Source organism: Ruditapes philippinarum, unplaced genomic scaffold (genome assembly GCF_026571515.1).
Source record: "Ruditapes philippinarum isolate M1 unplaced genomic scaffold, ASM2657151v2 ctg187_1_1_1_1, whole genome shotgun sequence".
Classification (NCBI taxonomy): Eukaryota; Metazoa; Mollusca; class Bivalvia; order Venerida; family Veneridae; genus Ruditapes; species Ruditapes philippinarum.
The window spans coordinates 39,867-65,942 of NW_026862590.1; the positions used below are offsets into that span (position 1 = coordinate 39,867).

The 26,076-nt window shown below is 33.9% G+C and overlaps 1 protein-coding gene across 1 annotated transcript in view; it reads right to left on the bottom strand.

Moving 5' to 3' along the window:
• Nucleotides 1-26,076, bottom strand: part of LOC132719503 (dynein axonemal heavy chain 8-like) — a gene marked incomplete at its 3' end in the record, with an annotated part of 78,165 nt that overhangs the window by 38,925 nt on the left and 13,164 nt on the right. Inside the window, exons 5-16 of the mRNA XM_060703274.1 lie at nucleotides 20,421-20,572; nucleotides 19,239-19,434; nucleotides 17,740-17,909; nucleotides 17,172-17,348; nucleotides 16,411-16,524; nucleotides 12,000-12,107; nucleotides 11,596-11,844; nucleotides 9,929-10,126; nucleotides 7,608-7,684; nucleotides 5,344-5,437; nucleotides 4,811-4,930; nucleotides 4,222-4,357 (exon numbers count right to left, since the gene is read on the bottom strand). Of these exons, the coding sequence (XP_060559257.1) occupies nucleotides 4,222-4,357; nucleotides 4,811-4,930; nucleotides 5,344-5,437; nucleotides 7,608-7,684; nucleotides 9,929-10,126; nucleotides 11,596-11,844; nucleotides 12,000-12,107; nucleotides 16,411-16,524; nucleotides 17,172-17,348; nucleotides 17,740-17,909; nucleotides 19,239-19,434; nucleotides 20,421-20,572 (1,791 nt within the window). The remainder of the gene's footprint in view (nucleotides 1-4,221; nucleotides 4,358-4,810; nucleotides 4,931-5,343; nucleotides 5,438-7,607; nucleotides 7,685-9,928; nucleotides 10,127-11,595; nucleotides 11,845-11,999; nucleotides 12,108-16,410; nucleotides 16,525-17,171; nucleotides 17,349-17,739; nucleotides 17,910-19,238; nucleotides 19,435-20,420; nucleotides 20,573-26,076) is intronic.

The following is a 26,076-nucleotide window of genomic DNA, read 5'->3' on the forward strand; positions in this document are numbered from 1 at the left end:
TGTTAGACTTGCGGAATAGTTGCACGTTGATAATGTAGCAGTGATGGTGATTGTAGAGTTGGACTTGTGGCATTGTTAGCTGTTGATAATGTAGCAGTGGCAGCGATTGTAGAGTTGGACTTGTGGAATTATAAGCTGTTGATACTGTAGCAGTGGCAGCGATTGTAGAGTTGGACTTGTGGAATTGTTAGCTGTTGATACTGAAGCAGTGACAATGATTGAAGAATTGGACTTGTGGAATTGTAAGCTGTTGATACTGTAGCAGTGACAGTGATTGTAGAGTTGAACTTGTGGAATTGTTAGCTGTTGATACTGTAGCAGTGGCAGTGATTGTAGTGTTGGACTTGCGGAATAGTTGCATGTTGATCCTGAAGCAGTGACAATGATTGTAGAGTTGGAATTGTGGAATTGTAAGCTGTTGATACTGTAGCAGTAACAGTGATTGTAGAGTTGGACTTGTGCAATTGATAGCTGTTGATACTGTAGCAGTGGCAGTGAATGTAGAGTTGAACTTGTGGAATTGTTGCATGTTGATACTGTAGCAGTGACATTGATTGTACAGTTGGACTTGTGCAATTGTTAGCTGTTGATACTGTAGCAGTGACAGTGATTGTAGAGTTGGACTTGTGGAATAATTGCATGTTGATACAGTTGCAGTTGCAGTGACAGTGATTGTTATTTGGTTTTACATTAGAATTGAAGAACATAATTCCTTCTAGTATCTGTTTTAGTGATTATCTTATGGTAATCAACTAAAACTTCTGTTTGTGATCACAATTACACAAAAAATCCATTATTTTAGAAACTGAATGCAATAATAAATATGTAGAAACCTAAATTAGTCTTAGAATCTTATAAACTTTAATATTATTTTCCTTTAAGATGAAAGTATCTGGTAAATATGGTCGAATGTCGCTTATTTATCAGGCAAGTTTTAAATGACCATTTACTGCGAAAAAGGTCCAAGTGAATTTTTTTTTTAAATTTATATTATTTTCTGTCCAATTCAATATTCAGAATAGTAAGTAATGATTATACTTATTCTGTATTGAGCATTTCTGTCAAAATAGGGTGTTTATTTCCTGTTTTCGGTCACTTAGACTTTTTTCGCAGTTACCAGATATGTGATATTTTGACAAATATTGAGTGCGAAAAAAGTCTAAGTACATTTTTACAAATATAATCTTTTTCTTTCATTTTTTTTTTCAAGAAATTTTTTTTAATGTACAATATAACTGATTTTCATTTCAGAGTACACAAATTATTATTATATATATAACCTGAAAAAAACAGGACAGTTTTTTGTCTCTCCTGAAAAATTTACAGATATGCACTTAGACTTCTTTCGCTTTCACCCCTCGACATGCTGACCACTTTCAGGCCTGCAAGTGAAATACTTTTTGAGCTTTGCATGAACAAGTTGAAAATTGCAAATTTATACTACTGTAAGTCAAAGGGAAATAACTTTACAAATACTGGATAAATCCACAAGCGAAACCCCAGGTGCAAAACTTAATATGCTGAGCAACCTTCCCATAAGGTTTAATGACTCTATGTCAAATCCTTTTTGAGTTACATGCGACACAAGTTGAAAGTTGCAAAAATATCTTAGTAAGGGGCAATAACTCTAAAAATACTAAATAAATCCAGACGAAAATACCCAGGTGCACAACTATACATGCTGATCAATATTCCTGTAAAGTTTCATGACTCTATGTAAAATCCTTTTTGAGTTACATGTGACACAAGTTGAAAATTGCAAAATTTTACTAAGTCAAGGGCAATAACTCTAAAAATACTAAAAATATCCAGACTAAAATACCAGGTGCACAACTACACATGCTGATTAACATTCCTGTAAAGTTTCATGACTCTAGGTCAAATACTTTTTTAGTTACATGCGACACAAAAGAGAACGGAAGGACGGACGGACAGAAGGACGGACAAAGGTAAATCTAAATGCCCACCACTAAAGTGGGGGCATAAAAATGTCAACAGGCAGTATAAGTCGTGTGTAAAGTGCTAAACACACAGCATGTGAACTGAAGCGGGAAATCAGTGGTTACAATTTGACAGCGCTAAAAATAGCTCCACACAACTGATAAGAATTACTTGAAGTGTCAATTATTGCTGGGACATAAGCTTATGTCCCATATTATTGATTTCTTATTTATAATACGTCTTTGTTTTACTTGGAGTACCCACAGACACTTGTTTAGAAGCGAATATAGGGCATTTATAATGACATTACTCCAGTATTTACTATTAAATAACGTGTTATTTAATAGTATATACTGGAGTAATGTCATTATAAATGCCCTATATTCGCTTCTAAACAAGTGTCTGTGGGAGTACCTGTACATTTTTTACTTCTTTTTCCATTAAATATTCCTAGTACATTTTGGTATTTAAAATTGATATGATATAGCATACCAGAAAAGATAATTTTTTATACTTTATACATTTAATCATAAAAGCTGTTTTATTTGTTTTTTGTGCATGTTTTCTTTTCTTTCTTTCTTTTTTTTGGGGGGGATATAGACATTTATTACTCCAATACAGTAATTTATTGTAACTTAAAAATGATTCATGTAGTCAAATGACACTAGAAAATAATAATTTGACTCGTGAAAATTTTGGCCAAAGAGTCCGACTCATGAAATTCTGACCCTCCAGAGATTCCTGGGCTTCAACACCTTACAGATACAGAGTCTTACATAATTTTAAAAAAAAATCTTACTGTTGTTAAAAAATTTAATCATCAAAGTAGAGGTTTAGTCGGATTCGGATGCTGAATCACTCAAAGCCCACTCTGGAGCAGAATACGACATGTCAAGAAATCTCTGTGAAACAAATCCATATTTAACTCTTCTGTACAAGTCGTGGAATTCTTCACCCCATTCTACTCGAGCATTTTCATATATATCAGTCCATTCACGGAAATTCCTTCTCCAAGCAGGAGAAAAGTAGAAGGTTTTCAAGTAAGGACAAGAAGATATCACATACAGAACTTCTGATGGCTTTAAGTATGCTGTGCCTTCAAAGTCAATATATACCAGGTTTGCCAACCCACTTAGTAGTTTAAGAATTGAAGTGGTCTCATTTACGAGTTCCTTGTTTTCCTTTATTTTCAAAAATTTGAGACTTAGTAGTTGAGACTGTGGTTGCTGAAGGTTTGCTAAACTAAATTTGATGCCAGTCAGATCTAAATGTATAATGTGTAATTTGTTGTGTTTGTTTTTTTTTCCTTTTCCTAATTCTCTATCTCGCAATTGGCGCACTAGCGCAGACGACATATTTGCTGAATCAACTGGACGACTGTGCAGTAAATTCAAGCGCTCCGGAAACACGGACGTGCTTATTATTTTTTTGTTCGTTTTCATTGTTAATTTCAAGCGAGGTTTCAAAGCCATTTGCCATATAAAAAGCTGAATTTGATTTGTAAAATGTTCAAAATACCAAGATACCTTGTTAAAACCATCCTCGGTGGAAGAAAACATCAATAATCCAAACCAGGAAATGGATGTTGCTTCGGCGGCAGCCATATTGTTCAATATCGATTACTTCCCTTAGCGGTATGGACTAAATCCCGGACTATTCCCGTATTTTACCGGACGGAGCAAATTCCCGGCGTTTTCACGACCGGGAGTCGCGATTTTGAAAATCACGGACTTTTCCCGTTTTCCCGGTAGCGTGGGAACCCTGATTTTAAGAACATTATAATATTTGAAGTATGAAGTTGATCTCTTAAGAAATAAAGAATTAACAGTAAAATATAATGTTTTTTAAGGAAAATTCTAAGTTCAAGAGGATATAAATCTGAAAATATTGGTGCTAGAATTATGAACCTTGTCACATAAGATGTGGTTAATGATAAGGAACATATATTTTAAGTATGAAGTTAATCCCTTAAGAAATATTAAGAAGTTACAGTAAAAAATAATATTTTTAAGGAAAATTCTAAGTTCAAGGGGAAGTTAATCTGAAAATATTGGTGCTAGATTTATGAACCTGTCACATAAGATGGCAGCATATATTTTAAGTTTGAAGTTGATACCTTAAGAAATGAAAAGGTTAAAAAAATCTAATCTGAAATCTGGACACAGATGCCGGGTCGAGTAGGACAGCTCTCCATATACTCCTTATAGTTGTGCTAAAAAAGACTGTATTCATAAACCATTTTAATACATACTTGTATTCATAAACCATTTTAATACATACTGGATGTGCAAACTTCAACTGATTTCTTCCAAGCTGCATGGTACATGACCTCATATTCTAACAACACTTTGGCAATTCTATTGTAGTTTCTGACTATTTTCTTTGCCTCCTCGCCTTTGAAACATGATGAATGTGCCTGAAAATATACTCTAAGGTCTTCAGATCAGATTATTTGCAGCTTAATGAGTTCACAATAATTCCAATCTAGTACAAGTTGTAAAGTTTGCTGACTCCAGCTCTACCATTTTTAAAGCTACATGTGAAAATTTCGTAAGGATGTAAGAACACGCATACATTCTAGAGACTGTACATATGTGGCTACTCTATTTTTCTTTTTATTGTTCTTTTTAGCCACATAAAAAAAGCCATACAAAACCCTTACCAAATGAATGGCATCAATGAGAAAGAACAGTTACCTATTGTTCCTCTCCCCACGAATGTATTCAACTGACAACCTAAGGTCTTTCCTTACCTAAAATTAATAGTGTGTCATACAAATTTCATAATAAAAACCTTAAAGCTTGCTGCATTTAGGTTTGACAATTAACATTAGAAAGGATGCTACATACTAGAAAGTCAGCTTACTTACCCTGAAGATTTCCATAGGATCAAAGATTCTCTGTCCTAACTGCCTAACCCATGTTATTCTGCCAGATACTGGTGGCATGTTCCTTGGTATTGGTGGATCCTCCTTAAACTTTTGGTACAGCTATAACAACATCAAGAACAGATTGTTTTATGTCAATATTAATGCCAGGAGCTTTCTTTAAATTTAAGTACTATTCATGTCTTCTATTATCAAAAGTTAACAAAAAAAACATCAAAGAGAAATAAAAACAACAATGCAGAAACAAAATATTTTTAAGCATAACCAAACAATTAAAAGACTAACTGATATGACACCTGAAAAAATAAAGTGTTATATGGCCAAGGCATAGATTTTTCCATGTGATCATCCTTAATCACTTTTATAATTAGATTAAATAAAAAGTTTGCAATAGGTTCTAGATGCAGGAAAAATGTAAGAGCTTGAACAGAATCTAAAAACTATAAGAACTTTTACATTTTTACATGACATAAATTCAGTAAAACTGGTGTTGAACTTAAGGTATCTTTCATTACCTTCCCAATTTCTTCAACTTCCTCTCCATATTGTAAGAAAATTGAGGAGTATTTCTGTTCTATGTTCAGTCTTGGTATGTTCAACTTTTCAAACCTGCAAACAAAATGAGGAATGTCTGAGAGAAGAAACATTTAAATGGTCTTGACTCCTTTAAGTCTTACAGTATTGGAACTCTGTAATAATATTACCTTTTTTTCTATATTGTGTCAAACAATAATTTAAGGCAGGGCCAAAAAACCCTTCTTTGTAGAGGTCGAATATAGGCTGCTTCCCCAACCAAACAAGCCTCTTTTTTTTCCCCAGTTTGATCCTCAAAATTCCCCAGTCTTTTGAAATTTCCCAAAGAATTTAGAACAAAATTAAATGATGGTGTTGAATTAAGGCCTTTTACTGTCATATCTAGCTCACTTTTTTCCCCGAGAATGCATCATAAGATATATTCTGTTAACATGAGTTGTAAGTTTACCATAAAGCTATAGTAAATATAATATAATTACAATCAAAATTAGAAACGGGTTATAATTGAAATAGTGCATTTCCAAAATAGACTTCTGATTTATCAACCATCAAGTTGAAAATATTTCTCTCTTAGAGGTATTCCACTGAAGGCTTTTTGACATGAAGGACTGGAAATATTTTTTAGATTTTTTATGCCATTTGATGTAGGTCTATACCAATAACTTGTGTACAAAATTTTCTGTTTTTCAAGAATACTGATTTGATTGTGCAAAATAATCTGAAGCTAAGAATTACACAAAATATTGACTTTTCATTTTAATTCTTAGTACATTTCTTTATCCTCCTCTTCATTTTTTTCTGTTTCCAGTGCCCCAGTTGTTCTATATAAAATTTTCAAATTTAACATATTTAGGCATTTGGTCTTAAGTGCAGCTCTTTTAAAAATGCCAATCAAATTACCGTAAGTGCAATAATAAATGCTGTTAATTTGTATTTCAAAACAGCAAATTTTATGACATCTTAATATTATATGAGCATTCATATTAAATAGTATCATACTTTAAATCACAAACTTGGGAAAGAACACGAGTCACTTAATACTGTAAATAGTAAATTCAAGTGAATACCATATTAACAGAATATGGGTATGATCTCAATAAGTGTTAGGTATCGGACTAAAAAATCACTATAGATTATCGGACCACCACAATCGATTGTCTGCCGAGATAATAATCGAGTTTCGCACTTATTATGGCCGTTGCTTTTAAGACTCCAATCCTTGTAAACAGTAATAGTTGTAATTCAAAACAAACAACACAAACACTTAATACAACTTTATGAAGGATCAAACCCGATTATTCAAGGGTCAGCATATTTTGAGCATTATTGATCTAGATTTATACAGTTTATTTAACAACTTTTGTATCAACAACATGACTGTATAAAACATATTTCAAAATGAAAAGTACGCAATTGTGAAATTTTGTTGTTTTTATTTATTTATTTATCTTATTTTTTTTACAAATTAAAACATATTTAACAGTCAAACCTTTGAGGCTGAGCTTTGTGCCCTTTGTTTTGCTTCTTGAATAATAAAATTGATAAGCATCTAGCATTTGCTAACTCCGAGTGATCTGGATTTTTGTTTTGATGTCTATCAAGAAGTGCAGTTCTTATTTGCTTCACGATGACATGTACAAAATAATTTACGTTGTCCATCAATAACTTTCAATTCCAACCATTTAAATTGTTCTAATCAAGTTTTCATGAATGTTTTTTTTTGTTTGTTTTTTTGAGAATGTTTAGTTCCAGAAAATCCTAGGTCAAACAGGCTTTTTTTAGCAATAGCCTAATGAATTGCTAGTCAACAGCACATCCTAGATGGGACTCGGTGATGTAAACGCTAAATGGACATCAATTCAAATTAGTCAAAATATATTGATGTGCCAAAAAGCTTGATTCTGAGATATTTTCGTTCTGGGGCAGATTCTCGCTTTAAGAGGCTACAGTAGACGCAGCTAACTGCTTTGTTGATCAGCACTTATTGATTGACAAACAGTAAAAGTTCCATGCATCCATCAGAAATTATCACGGGTCAAAAATGGCACCCGAGCTGATGATTTTTTCAAACGATTGCAATTCAGAATTTTCACAGGTCAAGAACACTTGAATAATCAATTGTTAAAAAGGACTATCGATTGTCGTCGACTTCGGGGTGGTCCGATTAGTTTTCAATTTTCAGCGACAATCAGGACAACACTTATATCAATGCATAATATTATCATATAAGTGAATTATTCCATACTTTTCCAGAAGCTGTAGAGCTTGCAATGTTGATGGTATTTTCATGAAACTCTTGTTTGTAAACTTCTCAATTCCAATCTGAAAAAGGTGTAGAGATATATAATAGTGTAAATTTGTAATAGACACATTTAACAGAATGATCCTCATATATAAAACCAGCTGAAATTTGTCTCTCTTTTCATGTAGTTTTTTATTTGTGTACAATGGTCTATTTTCTATGAATAGTAATATATATGTAGAGCTGTCATTGATTCAGTGCAAACCATACCAAAGATATATCAATTTTGGATGACAAATATAGACGACTCAAACTTACAAAACTTAGCATAGCTTTAGAAATGAACACCTGTCCCTGTATATGTTTTGGGTGATAGTTATAGTTATAGATATAGTTAAATCCTGTAAAGGTTACATCAAGTTTTAAACATCATTGCAGCTGGCTTAAGTCAACATTTTGCAAAACTAGGCACTTTTCCACCATCTTACTTAATGTTCTCGTAACATACTTAAGTATAGAAAGAAGTGCATTAATTTTTTTTTAAAAAGGCCTCAGAGCAACAGATAAGCTTTAAAAGTGAATTGGGTATTACTCCATCATTCCTTTGGAATTTGGTATTGGCTCCATTTAATTGGGTATTCAAAAACTCGATACCCTATGATTTCAAGATCAATTGGGTATTCAATTATGAAGATATGTATTTTATGGTTTCAATATCAATAAAAATTAAATTTAGATATCTTAACTGTTTTAAAAAGAAAATAGGATGAACAATTTACTAGAACTTTTCACAATTGTTTTATTTTTATATAAAACGCTCCTGTTATATTTCATAATATTTTTCACAAGTTCGTTGTCTGACTGATTTTTGATTATTTGCGACTGTTTTGTTTCAAATCATTTTCCCTTTTGTACGACGCCATATTGCTTTTCAAAGCGTCTATTGTTACAGCTGGACCTACTTATTGACGGTCTCCGCAAAATCAACGGTCTCTGCCGTTCTGTAAAGACCGTCAACCCTAGTAGACAAATCGACGGTCTCATGCTTAGTCGGTCTTTGGAGACCGGGGACCGTCGAAGACCGGAGACCGTTGATTAGTTGGCATTGATTCGGGAATATTCGGATATCATGCATATCGATATAATTTGTCCAAAACTACGAGTGTACGAGAGATTAATTTTGCGGTGATGAAAATGACAATACGCACGGGTCTTTAAGACCATTGCGTATTTTAATTTTTTTAATGGGTTTTGATACGCATTCCTAAAAAATCAATTGCGTATTTTATAAAATTTATTGCGTAAATACGCAAATACGCGCCTTATCTGTTGCTCTGAGGCCTTTTTTCCATTTGACAGCTATCTGGATAAGATGTGCTATATATATTCAACTGAAAAGCTGAATATCAAATATAACTGTTTACAAGTCTGCTCACCAATATATTAACATTCAAAGATGTTATTCCTACTTAAAGGCTTTGTTGCTCACCAGTACTTTGGGCACTTTAATTAACTTATGACTTAATTATTGCAGTAAAGCATTCATTCCAATTATATAAGGCATTTTTATCTTTCAGTTAAATAAAAAAAAAAGTTGCATGCCATATGTAGTAGTCATAAACAATTCTATAAGTAAACAAAAAAATCACATGAATTTTGTATGCTGTTAATCAATCGAGTCCTTATATTATTAAAGGTTAATCAATACTGCCTGAGGAATGGTAAGAATTCAATTTGAATGCATATCAATGCACTCTTAATGGATATTACAACATATTTTTGATCAACATGGATTGATTGCAAACATAAAGCAACGATATATCATGGTAACAAATACCACATCTTTCAAAAAACAAGAATGTCGAACGACACATATACCCCCCTTTCTAGCCATTGACTCACATAATTGGTAATTTTATTACAGAAACTTGCCAAAAATGGGTACATGGAAGTGTTCAATTTTGGAAAAATCAACGAAAGCCATTTTGACATTAAAGGCCCCTGTGACCTTGACCTTTGACCTAGTGACCCCAAAATCAATAGGGGTCATCTACTAGTTATGACCAATCACTATGTGAAATATGAAGACTTTGTGATAAATACTTTTCAAGATAATCAGCGGAAACCATGTGGTCTACCGACGGACAGACCGACAGACAGACAGACCAGACCGACATTAGCAAAACAATATACCACCTCTTCTCCGAAGGGGGGCATAATAATTAATAAAGATTTTAAACTGAAGTCAAAAGAATTTGAAATAGAATGGGGTATAAATGAACAGTATGCAAATCGAATGTCAGGTAAGATCATTTTCATCTTACCTCAACATCTGAAAGCTGTCTCCTAAAATCATCATAGTCCTGATCAAAGTCTGTCTTTCTCTGATCCAACACATTATAGGGTTTCTTCTTTATGCTGGTGAAGATTTGCTGAAATCTTGAGCTGAAAGCTTCTAATCCTTCTATCTTTGACTCAGACAGAGAGCTGAATGTCTCAATATACTTGAGGAGTGTGATTATCTAGATATAAGGAAGTCGTAAACAATATGACAATGACATACTGAATATTAAGTCTTTACTGGAAACTTATATGAAAAAAATATATGTGCAAACACCATAAAGTTTTATCACTTTGATACTGTAAAATTTGAATGCTCCAGATAATTTTTCATGCCATTAGTTTGAAACTTCCTGATTTTTTTTCAGCAATTAGTTTTTTTTTTCACTACAAGATTTCAAATTCAATTTGTTCTTCTGGTTATTTTCAATTAGTTTTTTAGATTTTGTCTGAGGGTTATATGTAATTGGGTACTACATTTACCGTAAAATTCCTAATAAACGCCCCCGGGGGAAAGGGGGGCTATTATTACAACACAGTTTTTCCTAAATAAAAAAATCACTGTAAATACATTTAGTGTTAGCAAGTGTTGGTAAAGGTTTTAAAGTTCATATTATACATGTTTGTGTTTACTATAAAATACTATGGATTCTGAATAATTTGAATAAAAGTTAATGATGGCTTTAATTATGAGTTCAGCACTGATGAGTAGATTGTTTCCCTATCAAAAGGCCTGGGGGGGGGCCTTTATTAGGGGAGGGGCGTTGATAAGGAATTTTACGGTATTTTATAAAGCATCAGATAAGCAACTACACCATCGGCAATGAAAGTTTTCCATGACTCAAGTACCTTTTCTGAAATGTTTAGTCCATTATGTTTCACATTTTTTTTACAAAGAATGATGACAATATATTTTCTATTAACTCTGACTCAATTCCACGCACAATTTCCTCATTTGATTTTGCAGTTCTTTTAAAAAAAATTATCATAAAAAATATGCTGTTTGTTTTTTAGCTCATTCCGACCTCATTTTCACATTTTTCCCCGAGAGGTCACTCTTTGCACATGACAAGACTGTGCATAACTGTTTGCATAAGTGATGTTGTGGTATGTTATTACTCACAGTAAATAGTACAATCAGAAAACTATTTCTTTTTTATTTTCTGATTTTAAAATGATTGAAATTAAAAATCTTCATTTTTGAATGACAGCATTTGAAAATTAATTTTTTTTCGATGAAAATAATTTCCTAAAAATACTTATCTTGAGCTCTGAAAATATATTGTATTTTAATTATCTGAGCTCTGAAAATATATTGTACTTTAATTATCTTTTTTAATATGGTGTTAAACTTGTAAAAACTTTGATGATAGTTAAAGATAATATGATAATATTGCAAATTACTGCTTATTTCAATTCTTTTTTCTTCATTTATCATAAACAATAAATAGCACATAATGATACATAAATTTTTAATGTCTCCAAGTCTCTACATTCAATAATAGGACATTTAGTTGTCAAATAAATGAGTAAAAGTATAAAATGATGTAGTTATTATATTTACATGTAGATCACAATAGACAACTTTAGGTTTAGGTATGTAATGAAATAGTGTCACATTTCTGGCAAGAAACAATTATAAATAAATTACCTTCTCAAGCCTTTTGCAGAATGTTTCAAACTTTCCAAATATGTACATTTCTGAGAATTCAAATGGTTTTTGTCCAGGTGTTTTCTCAATTTTTTCCTTGGTTTTGTGGAATATGTCCTGATATGTTTTGTATAGCTTACAGCTGTTTTGCAATTTCTCTACAAGAGGTTTTCTGTCCATATCCCAGACACGCTCAGAGCTCCCACTGATGATGTACAGCTTGCATGCTGTTACCATTTGGTTTGTAATCTAAAATTATAATATCTGATGAATTGGATCTACCATCACAATGAGCAGAGTATCGAGTTTAATTCAAAATCAAATTCAAGAAAAGTAAATCACATTTTTCCTTTGTTGAATCTTAAGAAAGAAACATTTAAACAGCATTATCACACTTAACCTACCTTTATAAAGAGGGATGTCATCCTTTCAGATGTATTGTAGTATCTTGAGATACAGTGTATCATTCTAATGGCATTTATCAATCCTGGTAGAGAGTCTAGCATTGATACCTGTGTAAAAATATCTATTTTTAATAATTTAAATGTGCAATGTATTTCTTAAATCAATCAAGATATTACCTAAATCAACCTTTTAGGAAATGTAAGCATGTAATTCAACATGTCAGTTTTGTCTAAATTTAAGAATTCTTTTGTCCAAATATAAATCAAATCCATAAACAAGAAACATGGCAATGCCATGAAACCAGGTTTTCAATTATCACCATTGTAGATAAGCAACAAACAATGTAACTATGTGCAATGTAAAACATGAATAATGTAGGAGGAATTGCCACTGAAGAAGTGTTCACTATAATATTATGTATAAGGAAAAAAACAAAGGGCCATAATTAGGTCAAAAACTATCCAATCACAAAACCCCGACAATATGTGCCAGGCTGCTTGATGACAAAGCTTCTGTGAAAGTTTGAACAAAATCCGTTGAGAAATGTAGGACGAGTTCAGCACAGAAGAATTTGTTCACTATAATTATATTGATAATTCTGTATAATGAAAAACAAGTTACAAAGTAGACATGAAATAATATATCATATCTTTTTTAAATTACCTCCAAAGATGATATGACCTTTGACTGCCAAATCAAGTTAAAATCATGTAAACAGGATTTTCAATGTTAATGTCACTGTGACCTTGACCTTGGAGCCAGCCATGCGGAACATGCGTTCTGCACGTCATCTTGATGTGGTAAACATTTGTCTGAAGTTTCATCAAAATTCTTCAAAGGGTTGAAGAGTTACAGAGCGGACAGGATTTTCAATGTTAATGTCACTGTGACCTTGACCTTGGAGCCAGCCATGCGGAACATGCGTTCTGCACGTCATCTTGATGTGGTAAACATTTGTCTGAAGTTTCATCAAAATTCTTCAAAGGGTTGAAGAGTTACAGAGCGGACACAATTTCGTTTGACGCCCGAAGTTAAAATCATGTAAACAGGATTTTCAATGTTAATGTCACTGTGACCTTGACCTTGGAGCCAGCCATGCGGAACATGCGTTCTGCACGTCATCTTGATGTGGTAAACATTTGTCTGAAGTTTCATCAAAATTCTTCAAAGGGTTGAAGAGTTACAGAGCGGACAGGATTTTCAATGTTAATGTCACTGTGACCTTGACCTTGGAGCCAGCCATGCGGAACATGCGTTCTGCACGTCATCTTGATGTGGTAAACATTTGTCTGAAGTTTCATCAAAATTCTTCAAAGGGTTGAAGAGTTACAGAGCGGACACAATTTCGTTTGACGCCCGAAGTTAAAATCATGTAAACAGGATTTTCAATGTTAATGTCACTGTGACCTTGACCTTGGAGCCAGCCATGCGGAACATGCGTTCTGCACGTCATCTTGATGTGGTAAACATTTGTCTGAAGTTTCATCAAAATTCTTCAAAGGGTTGAAGAGTTACAGAGCGGACAGGATTTTCAATGTTAATGTCACTGTGACCTTGACCTTGGAGCCAGCCATGCGGAACATGCGTTCTGCACGTCATCTTGATGTGGTAAACATTTGTCTGAAGTTTCATCAAAATTCTTCAAAGGGTTGAAGAGTTACAGAGCGGACAGGATTTTCAATGTTAATGTCACTGTGACCTTGACCTTGGAGCCAGCCATGCGGAACATGCGTTCTGCACGTCATCTTGATGTGGTAAACATTTGTCTGAAGTTTCATCAAAATTATTCAAAGGGTTGAAGAGTTACAGAGCGGACACAATTTCGTTTGACGCCCGCCCATCCGCCCATCCGCCCAGCCGCCCATCCGCCCATCCGCCCATCCGCCCGCCATACCCCAATCTAATAACCAGGATTTTCAAAATTGAAAACCTGGTTAATAAAGTAGAGCTTGTCACAAATGCCTAATACCCCCGGCACACGCTTGTCGGAAAACATGCTTTTTGGTAGGGTTTCTTAATCGGACAAAAATCATAATCGATCATCGAAAATAATCGATTGTAACAACCCTTTTCGATCAATCATCGATTATATAATCCAAACATTTACAATAACAAAGTTAATATGTACAATGTACATACCATGCTTTATACTTATAAGAATTACATTAATATTCTATATTTTGTGTAACTATGACACTTAATCAACAGAAATAAACTAGTTACTTGTGCTATGTTCATCCTGAGTAAAATATTTTAATCAAATTAATTCATTAAAATCTATGAAATTATTACGTCTCAATTCCAATAAAGGAATGAATTCATAAACTATGTATGAGAACAAGAGAAGTTGGTCATTTCCTAACAAAACTGCCAGTTTTTTTAATGACACTATATATTGATATTGTAACCATCTTTAGTGCGTAGAATAATTTTATACATATCTTCTTTGTTTGAAGTCAAAACATGTTTATTTCATATCTGCAAATAGAGTGTGTAGCAATTTTCTAATGTCAAATTTGAGCATAGTATGTCTTTAAACTAGAATGCCTCACTGTCAACTATAATTAATCTCATGGTCACCAGTATGCTTTCTCATTAATTTTAATACCAACAAGCTAGGCGGAGCATTATATGCCCGAAAGTACTTTTTCTTTTAGTAAGGATGAAGCATTTGTAAGACATGGGAATTAAATAAAGTATTCCCTCCTTCAAAAAGCAATCCTCCTTCATAGCTGAAGAACCTTCATGTATATATACAGTTGCTGTTTTCAAAGCACCAACATCAAGTAGTTATCTTGTAAGTAAAAATGCTACAACGGATGGACGAAAAGACGTCAGGGGTATAAAGCTGTTAATCCAAACTAGAACTGCCACTATCATGGCGTGAATACCCCCGCATACCACTTTGTCAGAATCAACAGTGGCCATTTAGAGCTCAAGGACAACCTCCCTGCCAAATCTGAGGTTACTAAGCCAGTGCATTGCTAAGTTATGTATTCTACATGCTTCAAATGTGAAAATGTCAAAATCAATACATTGCGGACAGGACATTCTTTAGCAATTGAGAAGAAAAGTTTTTTTTTGTCAAGGTCCCTGTGACCTTGACCTTTGACCCAGTGACCTCAAAATCAATAGGGGTCACCTTATAGTCATGATCAACATCCATGCCAAATATGAAGACTGTGGGTCAAAGGAATCTAAAGTTATTGGGCGGACAAACTTTTTGAAGTCAAAGCCCCTTTGACCTTGACCTTTTACCTGGTGACCTCAAAATCAATAGGGGTCATCTACTAATCATGACTAACCTCCATGCCAAATATGAAGACTGTGGGTAAAAGGAATCTTAAGTTATTGTGCGGACAAGCTTTTTGAAGTCAAGGCCCCTGTGACCTTGACCTTTGACCTGGTGACCTCAAAGTCAATAGGGGTCATCTACTTATCATGACTAGCCTCCATGCCAAATACTGTGGGTCAAAGGAATCTTAAGTTATTGGGCGGACATGCTTTTTGAAGTCAAGGCCCCTGTGACCTTGACCTTTGACCTGGTGACCTCAAAGTCAATAGGGGTCATCTGCTAATCATGACTTGCCTCCATGCCAAATATGAAGACTCTGGGTCAAAGGAATCTTAAGTTATTGGGCGGACAAGCTTTTTGAAGTCAAGGCCCCTGTGACCTTGACCTTTGACCTGGTGACCTCAAAATCAATAGGGGTCATCTACTAATCATGACTTACCTCCATGCTAAATATGAAGACTGTGGGTCAAATGAATCTTAAGTTATTGGGCTGACAAGCTTTTTGAAGTCAAGGCCCCTGTGACCTTGACCTTTGACCTCAAAATCAATAGGGGTCATCTACTTATCATGACTTACCTCCATGCCAAATATGAAGACTGTGGGTCAAAGGAATCTTAAGTTATTGGGCGGACAAGAAAAAAACGATGGACAGCCGGACGGCCATCCAGCCGGACGGACAAGCTGATTCCAGTATACCCCCCTTACAACTTTGTTGTGCGGGGGTATAAAAATTTTACAGCTGTAGGTTGATTAATACTTGAGTTATGGAACTTAAGTTATGCTCCGGAAACCATTTTCAGTTTTAGGGTAATAGTGACCTTGACCCAAAGGTCAAGGTCACTATTACCCTAAAACTGAAAATGGTCAAAACCTTTAGACCCAAAAATCAATAGGGGTCTTTTACCCAATATGGACAATCATCCTATGAAGTTTGAATACTGTGGGCCAAATGTAACTTAAGTTATGCTCCGGAAACCAAATTGCTAACGGACGGACACCAGGGGGTATAACATAATATGCCCGAAATTCTTTCAGGCATATAAAAATCTACCTTGTCAGGATTATACTGTGTAAAACCAGCTAAATGACAAGTTTTGTTAACTTATGATACTTACAGGGTCTTGTCTGTAAAGGGGATCACAGTATTTTTCAATTGTGTAAAGATATTTCACATTATCCTTTGCTTCATTTGCACTGTCTGTGATCCTTTTATCCAATTCTTTCCATTTCTAAAGTAAACAAATTATGATATAACCATAATGGTAATCAAATGGTCATCAGCCTCATCACAATCAAAGTTACATTAATTCTCTGAGAAACTTATTTGGACTTTGAGACATGTCTAGGGTAAACTTGTAGGCATTTATGGCAATGATCTGACAGTTTTTATTACCATATCAACCAGACTGTTGACAAAAGGAAGAAATACATGCAAAATCTCCATTCAGCTACTTATTCACACATAAAGTTTCATCACTTTGCATAAAAGTCAATGGTTTCAAATTGTAGTAAAAGACTTCCAGACAGACAAACAGAGGGAAACATGTTCATCCACACCAGCAAAGTACTAAAAATGACATTTGAGGAAATGATAAATAAAGAACTGTCACTATCTCTCTATAACACCACCTGTTTTTCATGCCAATTTGAAATACAGGTCATGTGATGCCATGGGATAGGTCCTGGGGGGTAGCCTTCAATTTTTTGTCAAGTCCTGTGAAAACTAAAAGAGGGTCTGCTATGTTGTAGAACTGCCCAGAACAAGAACACTATTATAACAGTAGCCTATTTAAATTGTCATAAAATCCATGGAATAACAAACTAACCCCTTTCTTTGTTGATATGAAAAAATATATACAACAGAAGCAGGAAATACCTTCATTACTCTGGATTTACCAATATGTACAATATTGATGACCATTCTACATTTGGTGGACTTGATCTGGTCCAAGAGAGCATTGAAGCGTGCAGTAAGTTGCCTCCAATGGTCCAACTCTGCTATAGGACCAGTATCATCTGCTTCTTTACGCATTTGATCACTCTCTGCCAAGATCTGTGCAGTGTAATATTTCATCAGGGGTATGAGTCAATATTTCAAATTGTATATTTATCCTTCTTTATTAATTTAAAAATGTTTAAACATCATTGAAGATAATTAGTAGTTGAAAACTGAACAACTGTTAACTGTAACTGATGACAAAATATATGCAGACTGCTTACAAAATCTGAAGACACCTTTACATAAAGAGAATTCACATTATCTTTTTTTCTTAATTAACACTTAATAGACAAGGATGCTGCTTGCAATTCATGACTTTTTTATTTGTCTTTAATAAGTAAAACTAAACTAAAACAATTAAATCATTTAAGATAGATAAATGTGTTCTTTAAATATTAGAAACTTAATTCTTTGTAAGGATTTTAAATTCAATAGAAAAAAGTACCTGTTCAATCTGCCTGCACCACTGAAAAGTCAGATCCTCCATATCACTTACAATATCAGGATTTGAAGCCAGACTTATACACTCATTAAAGTCCTTCAATGCATCCAGGTTCAGCTTGTCACCAGTATAGTCAACTAATCTAACACCCTCACCAGCATTTGCTTGAGCACCTTTATTATAAGTTTGATACTTTTGAATTTTAATGTAAGTATAGTGAAATGTTTCAAGATCCTTAGAATATAAACACATGTGTAGTTAAATTTAAAGTCTTTGTTTATATGATATTTCAATTCAAATTTGTACATTTTATATATTTTGTTGACAACATGCTGTTGTAGGAAAGACAATGTATAAAAATATTAATAGGCTCAATTGGAAAAGAAAAAATAACAAAGAAAACAAGTTATTGATTGGACAAGAATTTTACAACAAGAGTGCCAGGATGGCCCGGAAATCGCTCATATGAATATAGAAACTCTTTATGACAAGCAACAAGTAATATTGTAAACTATTAACAAAAGCAGATACAAAATCTAAATCTTAAACTGATTTAGACCCCAGGGCTTCTATTTGAACAAACTTGGTAGACACTAACTAGGAGATGTTTCATGCTTGATATCAAAGCTCTAACTCTTCAAGTTTTTTAAAAGAAGAATTTTTATGTTTTTATAATTTACATATAAGGAAAATCAATAACCCCCCTTGAGCAGGGCTAATCTTAAGCCCAAGGCTTTTATTTGAACAAACTTGGTAATTATGCATTAAAAGAAGATTTATTTACAATATACATATAAGGAGTTCTGCCTGGAATTAAATTCTTTGAACAATTTTAAAAGGTGACCACCAAATGAACATTCCTGTGAAGTTTGGATGAAATTGGCTAAGCGGTTTATGAGGAGATGTCGTGAAAAGTAAAAGTTTAAGAAAGGATGGACAACGGAAGGACGCCGGACAACAGAGGGTCACTGGAAGAATTGTGATCACAACAGCTAACCTTGTCACTTTGTGACAGGTGAGCTAGAAATGTCACTGTGACCTTGACCAATGACTAAATAAACTTAAAATTGGCATGGGGGAATATCCCTACAAGTTACACAAATGACAACTTAAATTCTCTTCTCAAGTTATTGACAAGACCAGGATTTTACAATGATTGTCACTTATAATGACCTTTATCTTTGACTTGATAATTTCAAAATATATAGGGGTCATCTACTGACCACATCCTTACTAACTCTCACAAACTTTGGCTTATTTCTCTCAAGTTAATAATTGGACAACAATTTTGCATCAAGTGTCTCTGTGACATTGTCCTACTGACCACACAATCAATAGGGGTTATCTACTGTCAATTACCATCCTTCCTACTAAGTCATAATGTAGATAGCACATCTAATAGTTCCAAAATTCTTGAGCAGACATTGTTATGATGAACAGATGGACAAAAGCCATATCATTTTATAACTTTGGCCATATAAAAATACTGTAATGTAATGTACCTTGCAAGTAACCAACAAATCCTGATATAGTGTCGAGAAATTTTTGGATAGTTTTCCTTCCTTGTGGTGTTTCACTCAACTCTCCCCACTTATTATATCCATCCATCATTGGCAGAAAAATGTTCGCCATGACTGTTTCAAACATGGTCAGTATTCCCTCACAATCCCTTATGTCAAGCACACCAAAACTGACCTCCTATATCATGTTTTTATAAATCATTTTAAATCAATTGAAAAAATGGATCTCAATTACAATAATATAACATTTAAGTATAAAAACTAACTTAATCAAATTTTGATGATCTTTCAGGTTTCTATTTGATTGATAAAACTTTGGGGTAACCAATGTAAACTAAATCAAAGTTTTGAGACATTTTTTTGTTTAAAATTTTCCAAGTCAAACAAATTAAAAAGTTATCATGATATTTTCCATTGTCAGGGCCAAAACACCATTTTTGGGGAAGGGGCCTCAGCCTTTTTTCTTGGGGAAAATATGCATGATTTTGGCATACTTTGGGAAAAGGGGTCTCAAATTTAAAACAAATTTTTAAAATAGTAAGGCAAAATGCACTGGGAAATACTAATAAGGCAGTAAAAGACCTTAATTCAACACCATCATTTAATTTTGTTATAAATTCTATGGGAAATTCCAAAAGACTGGGGAATTTTGAGGACCAATTTGGGAAAAAAAGAGGCTAGTTTGGTTGGGAAAGCAGCCTATATTCGGCCTCTACAAAGAAGGTTTTTTTTGCCCTGATTGTTAAAGTAATGTTGTTATTTTAAGTATGTTTTTCTGATCAGGGTTGTCATTAACATTTTTTGCAGAAGGTTTGTTTTGAACTTGAGGCGGTCATTTCTGTCTTTATCATGCATAACAAAGAGTGTTTTCTTAATTTTGAGGCGGCCCATAATGCATTTGAGACAGGCATTTTGGCCTCCTGCCGCCTCTTAATGACAACCCTGCTGATGACATGTTAATTTCTATTAACCTGAATAAAATGCTTAATTTAGTTAATGTTACCCTCTTCTTCCTTAAACTCACAATCAAAACTTTTACTTTTCTGAGGAATGGTCCTGTTATTATATAACAAATGGACAAAAATTTGCAGCCAAAGCAAGAAATGGTAAAATATAATTTCAAATAAGCTGAATGAGATTTAAAATGACCAAAATTATTTTTACCTCTGCAACATTTTTAATGGTGAGATTTGTATCATTGTTTGTGCGGATAAAGTAACAACATACTCCAGAGAGTTTATCTCCAGTTCCACTAGTTACAAACAACCTGTTCACCAATGTTCCTTTAGGTGTACCGGATATAGTTCTTCCGCATTCTGAAAAAGTATAATTGATATATATCTGGAACCAAAGCAGGAAAATATTCAAACTGGATATAGTTCTTCCGCATTTTGAAAAAGTATAGTATAATTGATATATATATATCTGAAACCAAAGCAGGAAAATATTCGAACTACAGTCTAACTTGCCCATGCTACCACGTGTATTAAGCGACTTTTGTCTTAAACGACCACTTTAAATTCCCCCGATCATTTTCTCTCTACATCTTTAATGTATTAAGCGACTTTTGCTCAACGCGACCAGCAACCGCTAATTAGTCACCTAATTGAGATCAATCTTTTCATTAAACGACCACTTTTACCTATAAAGTAATTGTGTTTTTAGAGAACGCCACCTCGTAATGTCACAAGTGTCAACAATCAAAACACAACAAATAAACGTGTGAAAAACTCTATTTCCCAAACCGTATTAGCGTATGCAAATGAAGTAAATTATACCCGTGACGTATACTATCCAATAATATCGGATAAACAATGCAACGCTCCGCCCCTACTGAGATGGTGTATACGCTTCGCTTGTTGACATTTAGACTGCATTGAATTGACCTTGAACTTGATTAGCAATTAAATTAATCGTAACAATTAGATGTAGTTTGTTTATTTCAAATGAAAAAATGCACAACAGAAAACATCTTCAGTAATACGGTTTTCGTGTTGGAGACAAGGAAAAACAACGGAGAAGTTAAAAAACTCTGGAAAAAATGTCAAACATGTACGTAATTTGTCAATAAATATCAGAAAGTTATTTTTTACAATTGCATCCATTTAGATTATCGTAGCGTACTAATTATTCAACATTTATGTAAAAATGAAGTTGAAAAACATTCCCACTTTATAAGAAAGATGTCATTTATAAATTTTGACTTTTATATCATGCTGACAGCCTTAAGAGACCGTTTCATTAAGCGACCTTTTTGGGTGTTTCCCTTGCGCGGTCGCTTAATACACGTTTGACTGTATTTCAAAAATTACTGGATCTCCAAAACTGATAGTTAACTAAAGGCATATTCTTAATGTTCCTATTCAAAAATACAAGTGGATGCTATTTTTGTTAAAAACTACCTCCATTCATGATTGATCTGTGATCAGAAAATTACAGTGCCATAAATTACACAATGTTTATTCATTATTCCTAACAATGGCATTACAATTATATTATTATAGCTATTAAACACTCTTAACTGATATTAAAATAAAGCAGTTGTTGCTGCTGAGTTTTGTTATTCATGTAAATGTTCTCACCGTAGGGAAGGAGTTACAGTATCGCGTTTTTCGGTTACAGTATAGAATTTTTAGATGGAGGATTATTTGTTGGGAGAGGTAGGTGATTTTTATTCCCGTCCATACTACAAGTTAGTGTAGTTTCTAAAAGATGTTTTTGTGCTTTGCTTATTAGGAACAGAATCCGGTATCTAGTCATATATTTCTTCAGACCCTGCACCGCAGATTTATAGCTATATTGTCTCATAAATTTGCAGATTTGACAGTTTGAAAATTTGAATCGAGAGACCAACGCATTTTTCTGCAATTTCGACATTATTTATGCATGCCTAGAAAAAGTAAATCTGCAAAACGTTAGTCCTTTATGTTAGGAAACGTTTATAAAAGTAAATGACCAGTTGATCCTATTTTCCTGTTGGTAAAATGCGTTTGAAAAAATAAACAATGTTACAGTATAGAGCGAGGTAATTTGTGCAGGGTTACAGCATAGACCTAGCGATTTGTATCCAATTTCGTTACAGTTTATACCCAGATTTCGGTTACAGTTTAGACTTCGATATTTTCTATATAATTATACTAGGTAAAATGTATGAATGTTACATAGACTTTTAAATGGCACGATGGCTATTCGTCCGTCCGTCTGTCGTACACATGTGTGTGCAATCTTATCCGCTCAGTATAACTACTTGACTAAATATGATGAAATTTACATGACTTTCTACCAATTAAGTTGTTCAAATGGTTTCGGTTGCAATCGGGGATACGAAAACCCAAAACATAGATTTTGAAAAAAGGCAATGTTTAAAGACCCTTCTCATCTTGAACCAAAAGCATTCAGTTTAAATCATGATCATGGCCTCATTTCGAATGCTTCTTTGTTGAAGTTACGATTACGAGGTACGTTCAAAAAGTTCGTGGATTTTTGCTGTTATTTTTTACTTGGTTCATAAAAACACCCTTAGTTGATATGAATTGAAAGAGTGTCTTTATTTCTACAAGTTAGATTAACTTTTATTGAAAACTTTTTATTCCTTTACGAGCTATGTGCACTTTAATAACCATGGCAACGCAACATCGGCGCACGCCGAAATTTTCATATAATTTTTAGATATAAACAAATGTTGAAATAAACTGAATGGTTGTTTTATGAAGTAAACTACAAGTAATCATCTATTAATATTTAAATGACATAAATCTGAAGTTTGACGTCGTTTGAACGTTGAATGGCTGAACAAACAGGTCTTGAGCAGCAGTAGACAGACGGGTAAGTTGGGAAGTATAAAGCCCGTTTAAAAACTAAAAATTCGCTCTTTCGGAAATTTTTACCAATAAATGTGGGATACTCCTTCATATTTTTATTAGGTGATTAAATTAACGAAAAACAATGAGTTGGCGAGCAAGCTTCTCGGTTTCAGGTCGCGCAAGCAATTCAAAGACGGCAAATACATGCTAACAGACAGAAAGGGCTAGGGAGAAATTTTAACGGCAAATTGTTTGGACGTTTGTAACGTCAACTGCAAAAGATCTACAGAAATCCAGACAGTATGAAAGGTTTGCGAGATGTCCGACATATTTAATTTCTGCATTGGATCTATGCATTCAATTCTGACAAAACAATTTAATTTAATTAAAATAATATTTTATTTCATTCATCAGAATATATGCGTATTCACAATAAATAATTGTCGTTATTATTTGTATTTACCCTGGTCCGTTTGATAATTAATGCTAGCCGGTGTTCAGTAGATTTACCGCATATAATAATTGTAAATTGATAAAATATATTTCTTTATAATTGATAATCATATTGTTTAAAGATCCGACGAGGGCGGTTTCAAATTGATACTATAAATCAACAATTTAATTAACTTAATAACAGTGTCCGTTAAGTGTCGAGATTACTCAAAAATCCCGATAAAAAGCGGAAAGTATGCGGCACTCGGACCTTTATACGGAGAATGGAGCAAAAAGATGACCACTTTATATCTCGGGTCATCATCACAAACAGAAAAATGGTTTTGGTATATGATCCGCAGATATTGAACACTAAAAAGAGTACTCTCAGAAACATTGACACTGGTAAAATGTTTCATTTATATTGCGACGTCACGAACGTCATTCTGTTTCATCATCAGCGCGCGCCGGATTGTGCACCCCTTGTGATTTGTAACTGTCACAGAATTGTTATTTGTAAATATATTGTATTGATTTTTTCACTGTTTATTAATGACATATTTCCATATCTGTCTCTTGTAAAATCATAAACGCAAATTAAAAGATGTGAACAGTAGAGCCGAAGTCCACGAACTTTTTGAACAGCCCTCGTATTTTGTCATTATTAAATTAAAAGTCGTTTTTTTTTTTATTTCAGACATCAGTTTTTATATTTCTGAAAAAGAAAATAATATTGAAAGTTATAGAGTATAAATTAAGGTCAGACAATTACAATATCTTCTCTAGCGATGGAGGTACATAATAGCGACAGTGTCGGGATAAGGCCGTCGACTTCAAATTATCTTTCATTTACTGCTGTAGTTGAAATCCAATCATGACTTTGGATTCTTTGTATGTGAGGAATCTATTAAGCTAATTTACGGAAGGTCGGTGGTTCTAGCCAGGCGCTCGTGTCTGAAATGTTTCACAAAGGGTATCTGGGGTCTTTCTTTACACTAAAACAGGAATGTTTTCACATGACCTCAGTGTTGTTGAAACTTTAAATCCAAGAAATCCAAACGTAACAAAATAGAGTTAAACAGGATCCCTAAAGAAATTCCAACACAACAAAATTGAAAATGTTCATAAACCCTTTTAAATACTTACAAAATACATTATGGTAGATGGAAATTCCAACTTAAAATAGAATTTAAGGTTGCAGTACTGCTCACTTAATTACTGTTTAATCATTCTTAGGGTATTGCCTGATTGTTAATTGTGTCTTTTGACAGCTTATCTATGGTATGCAGTAAGGGTGTAACGGTTTACAGGTATACCGATATATTGCAATATGAAAAAACAAATTTAATACCACGGTACGATTTTTGGAAAACCGGTATTTTATCAAAATCATATTTTTCAATTAATTGCCTTCTAATTTTGTACAAATTTCACATACAATCTTTAATTGGCGAATTTGTTGGCGCCAACGTAAGATAAAAGTATCCGACAACTAGTACACTTAAAAGTCAATAAGCGGCCGCATAATTTACATTAGCGGCCCAGATGTGAAAGGCCACACGCGATTAGTTTTGTTTATCAAATTGTGTGACACTTTACTTCCTATTTATTCCTTACATTTTTATTAAGTTTCTACTAAAAATATATACACATAATAATAATATATAAATGTTACTCCATCTTTACATCAAAACATATACATGACAATACGTATTGCAATATATTGCAATATGCTTCAGCTAAATGGCAATATATTGCAATACGGTTTTTGCTGTATTGTTACACCCCTAGTATGCAGGCTTCATAAGCGCCGATCCCCTCTCAAAATTTCATTTTGTTTAGTTTTACTCATTGTATTCTCGTTTATGGCACACGCAATTTTTAACCTGGGGGGTAATATGCCGCTTTTCATAGAATGGCAATAATGTGTCACATTGAAGGTTCCATGATAACCGCCATATGAACACATCCACAGATGTTAAAAAATCTGAAGTGTACCAGTTTCTGTTTAATGTGAATTCTGCTGAAGCCGGTACTAGGAGGCGTGAACGGTAGCTTGCAGTTACCACTACCGTCCATGAACAGGTTTAGTCAAACTGAGCCTGCATCATTTTCACGTTTTCTGTGTCGGACTTCTGTTAAGGATTCTTTTTTCTCTATTTTATTACTTAAATAGGCATTATTATAATGTGTAATGAAATCAAGCATTATAATCTTTCTTCTCTCATTACAATTCGATAAAAGTTACTGTTGTTGTCGTGAAAACAGTCCTTACTTAGGACATTACTTATTCTGCAAAAAGTCTCAATCTGAAACTTAAAGTAAGAAAAATAGCAAACAATCACTTTTCTGCTGAAGAAAACAAGAGGGCCATGATGGCCCTGAGGTCGCTCACCTGTATATAGGCCCCCGGAGCTGGGCCAGTTTAAACCTCAGGGCTTTTATTTGAACAGATTGGAAGAGTCACCCATTAGAAGATGTTTCACAATGTTAAGTTTTTACTGCACACATATAATGAAAAACAACGATCTTCACCCCCCCCCCCCCCCCCCATCGGCAGGGCTTTTATTTGAACAAACTTGGTA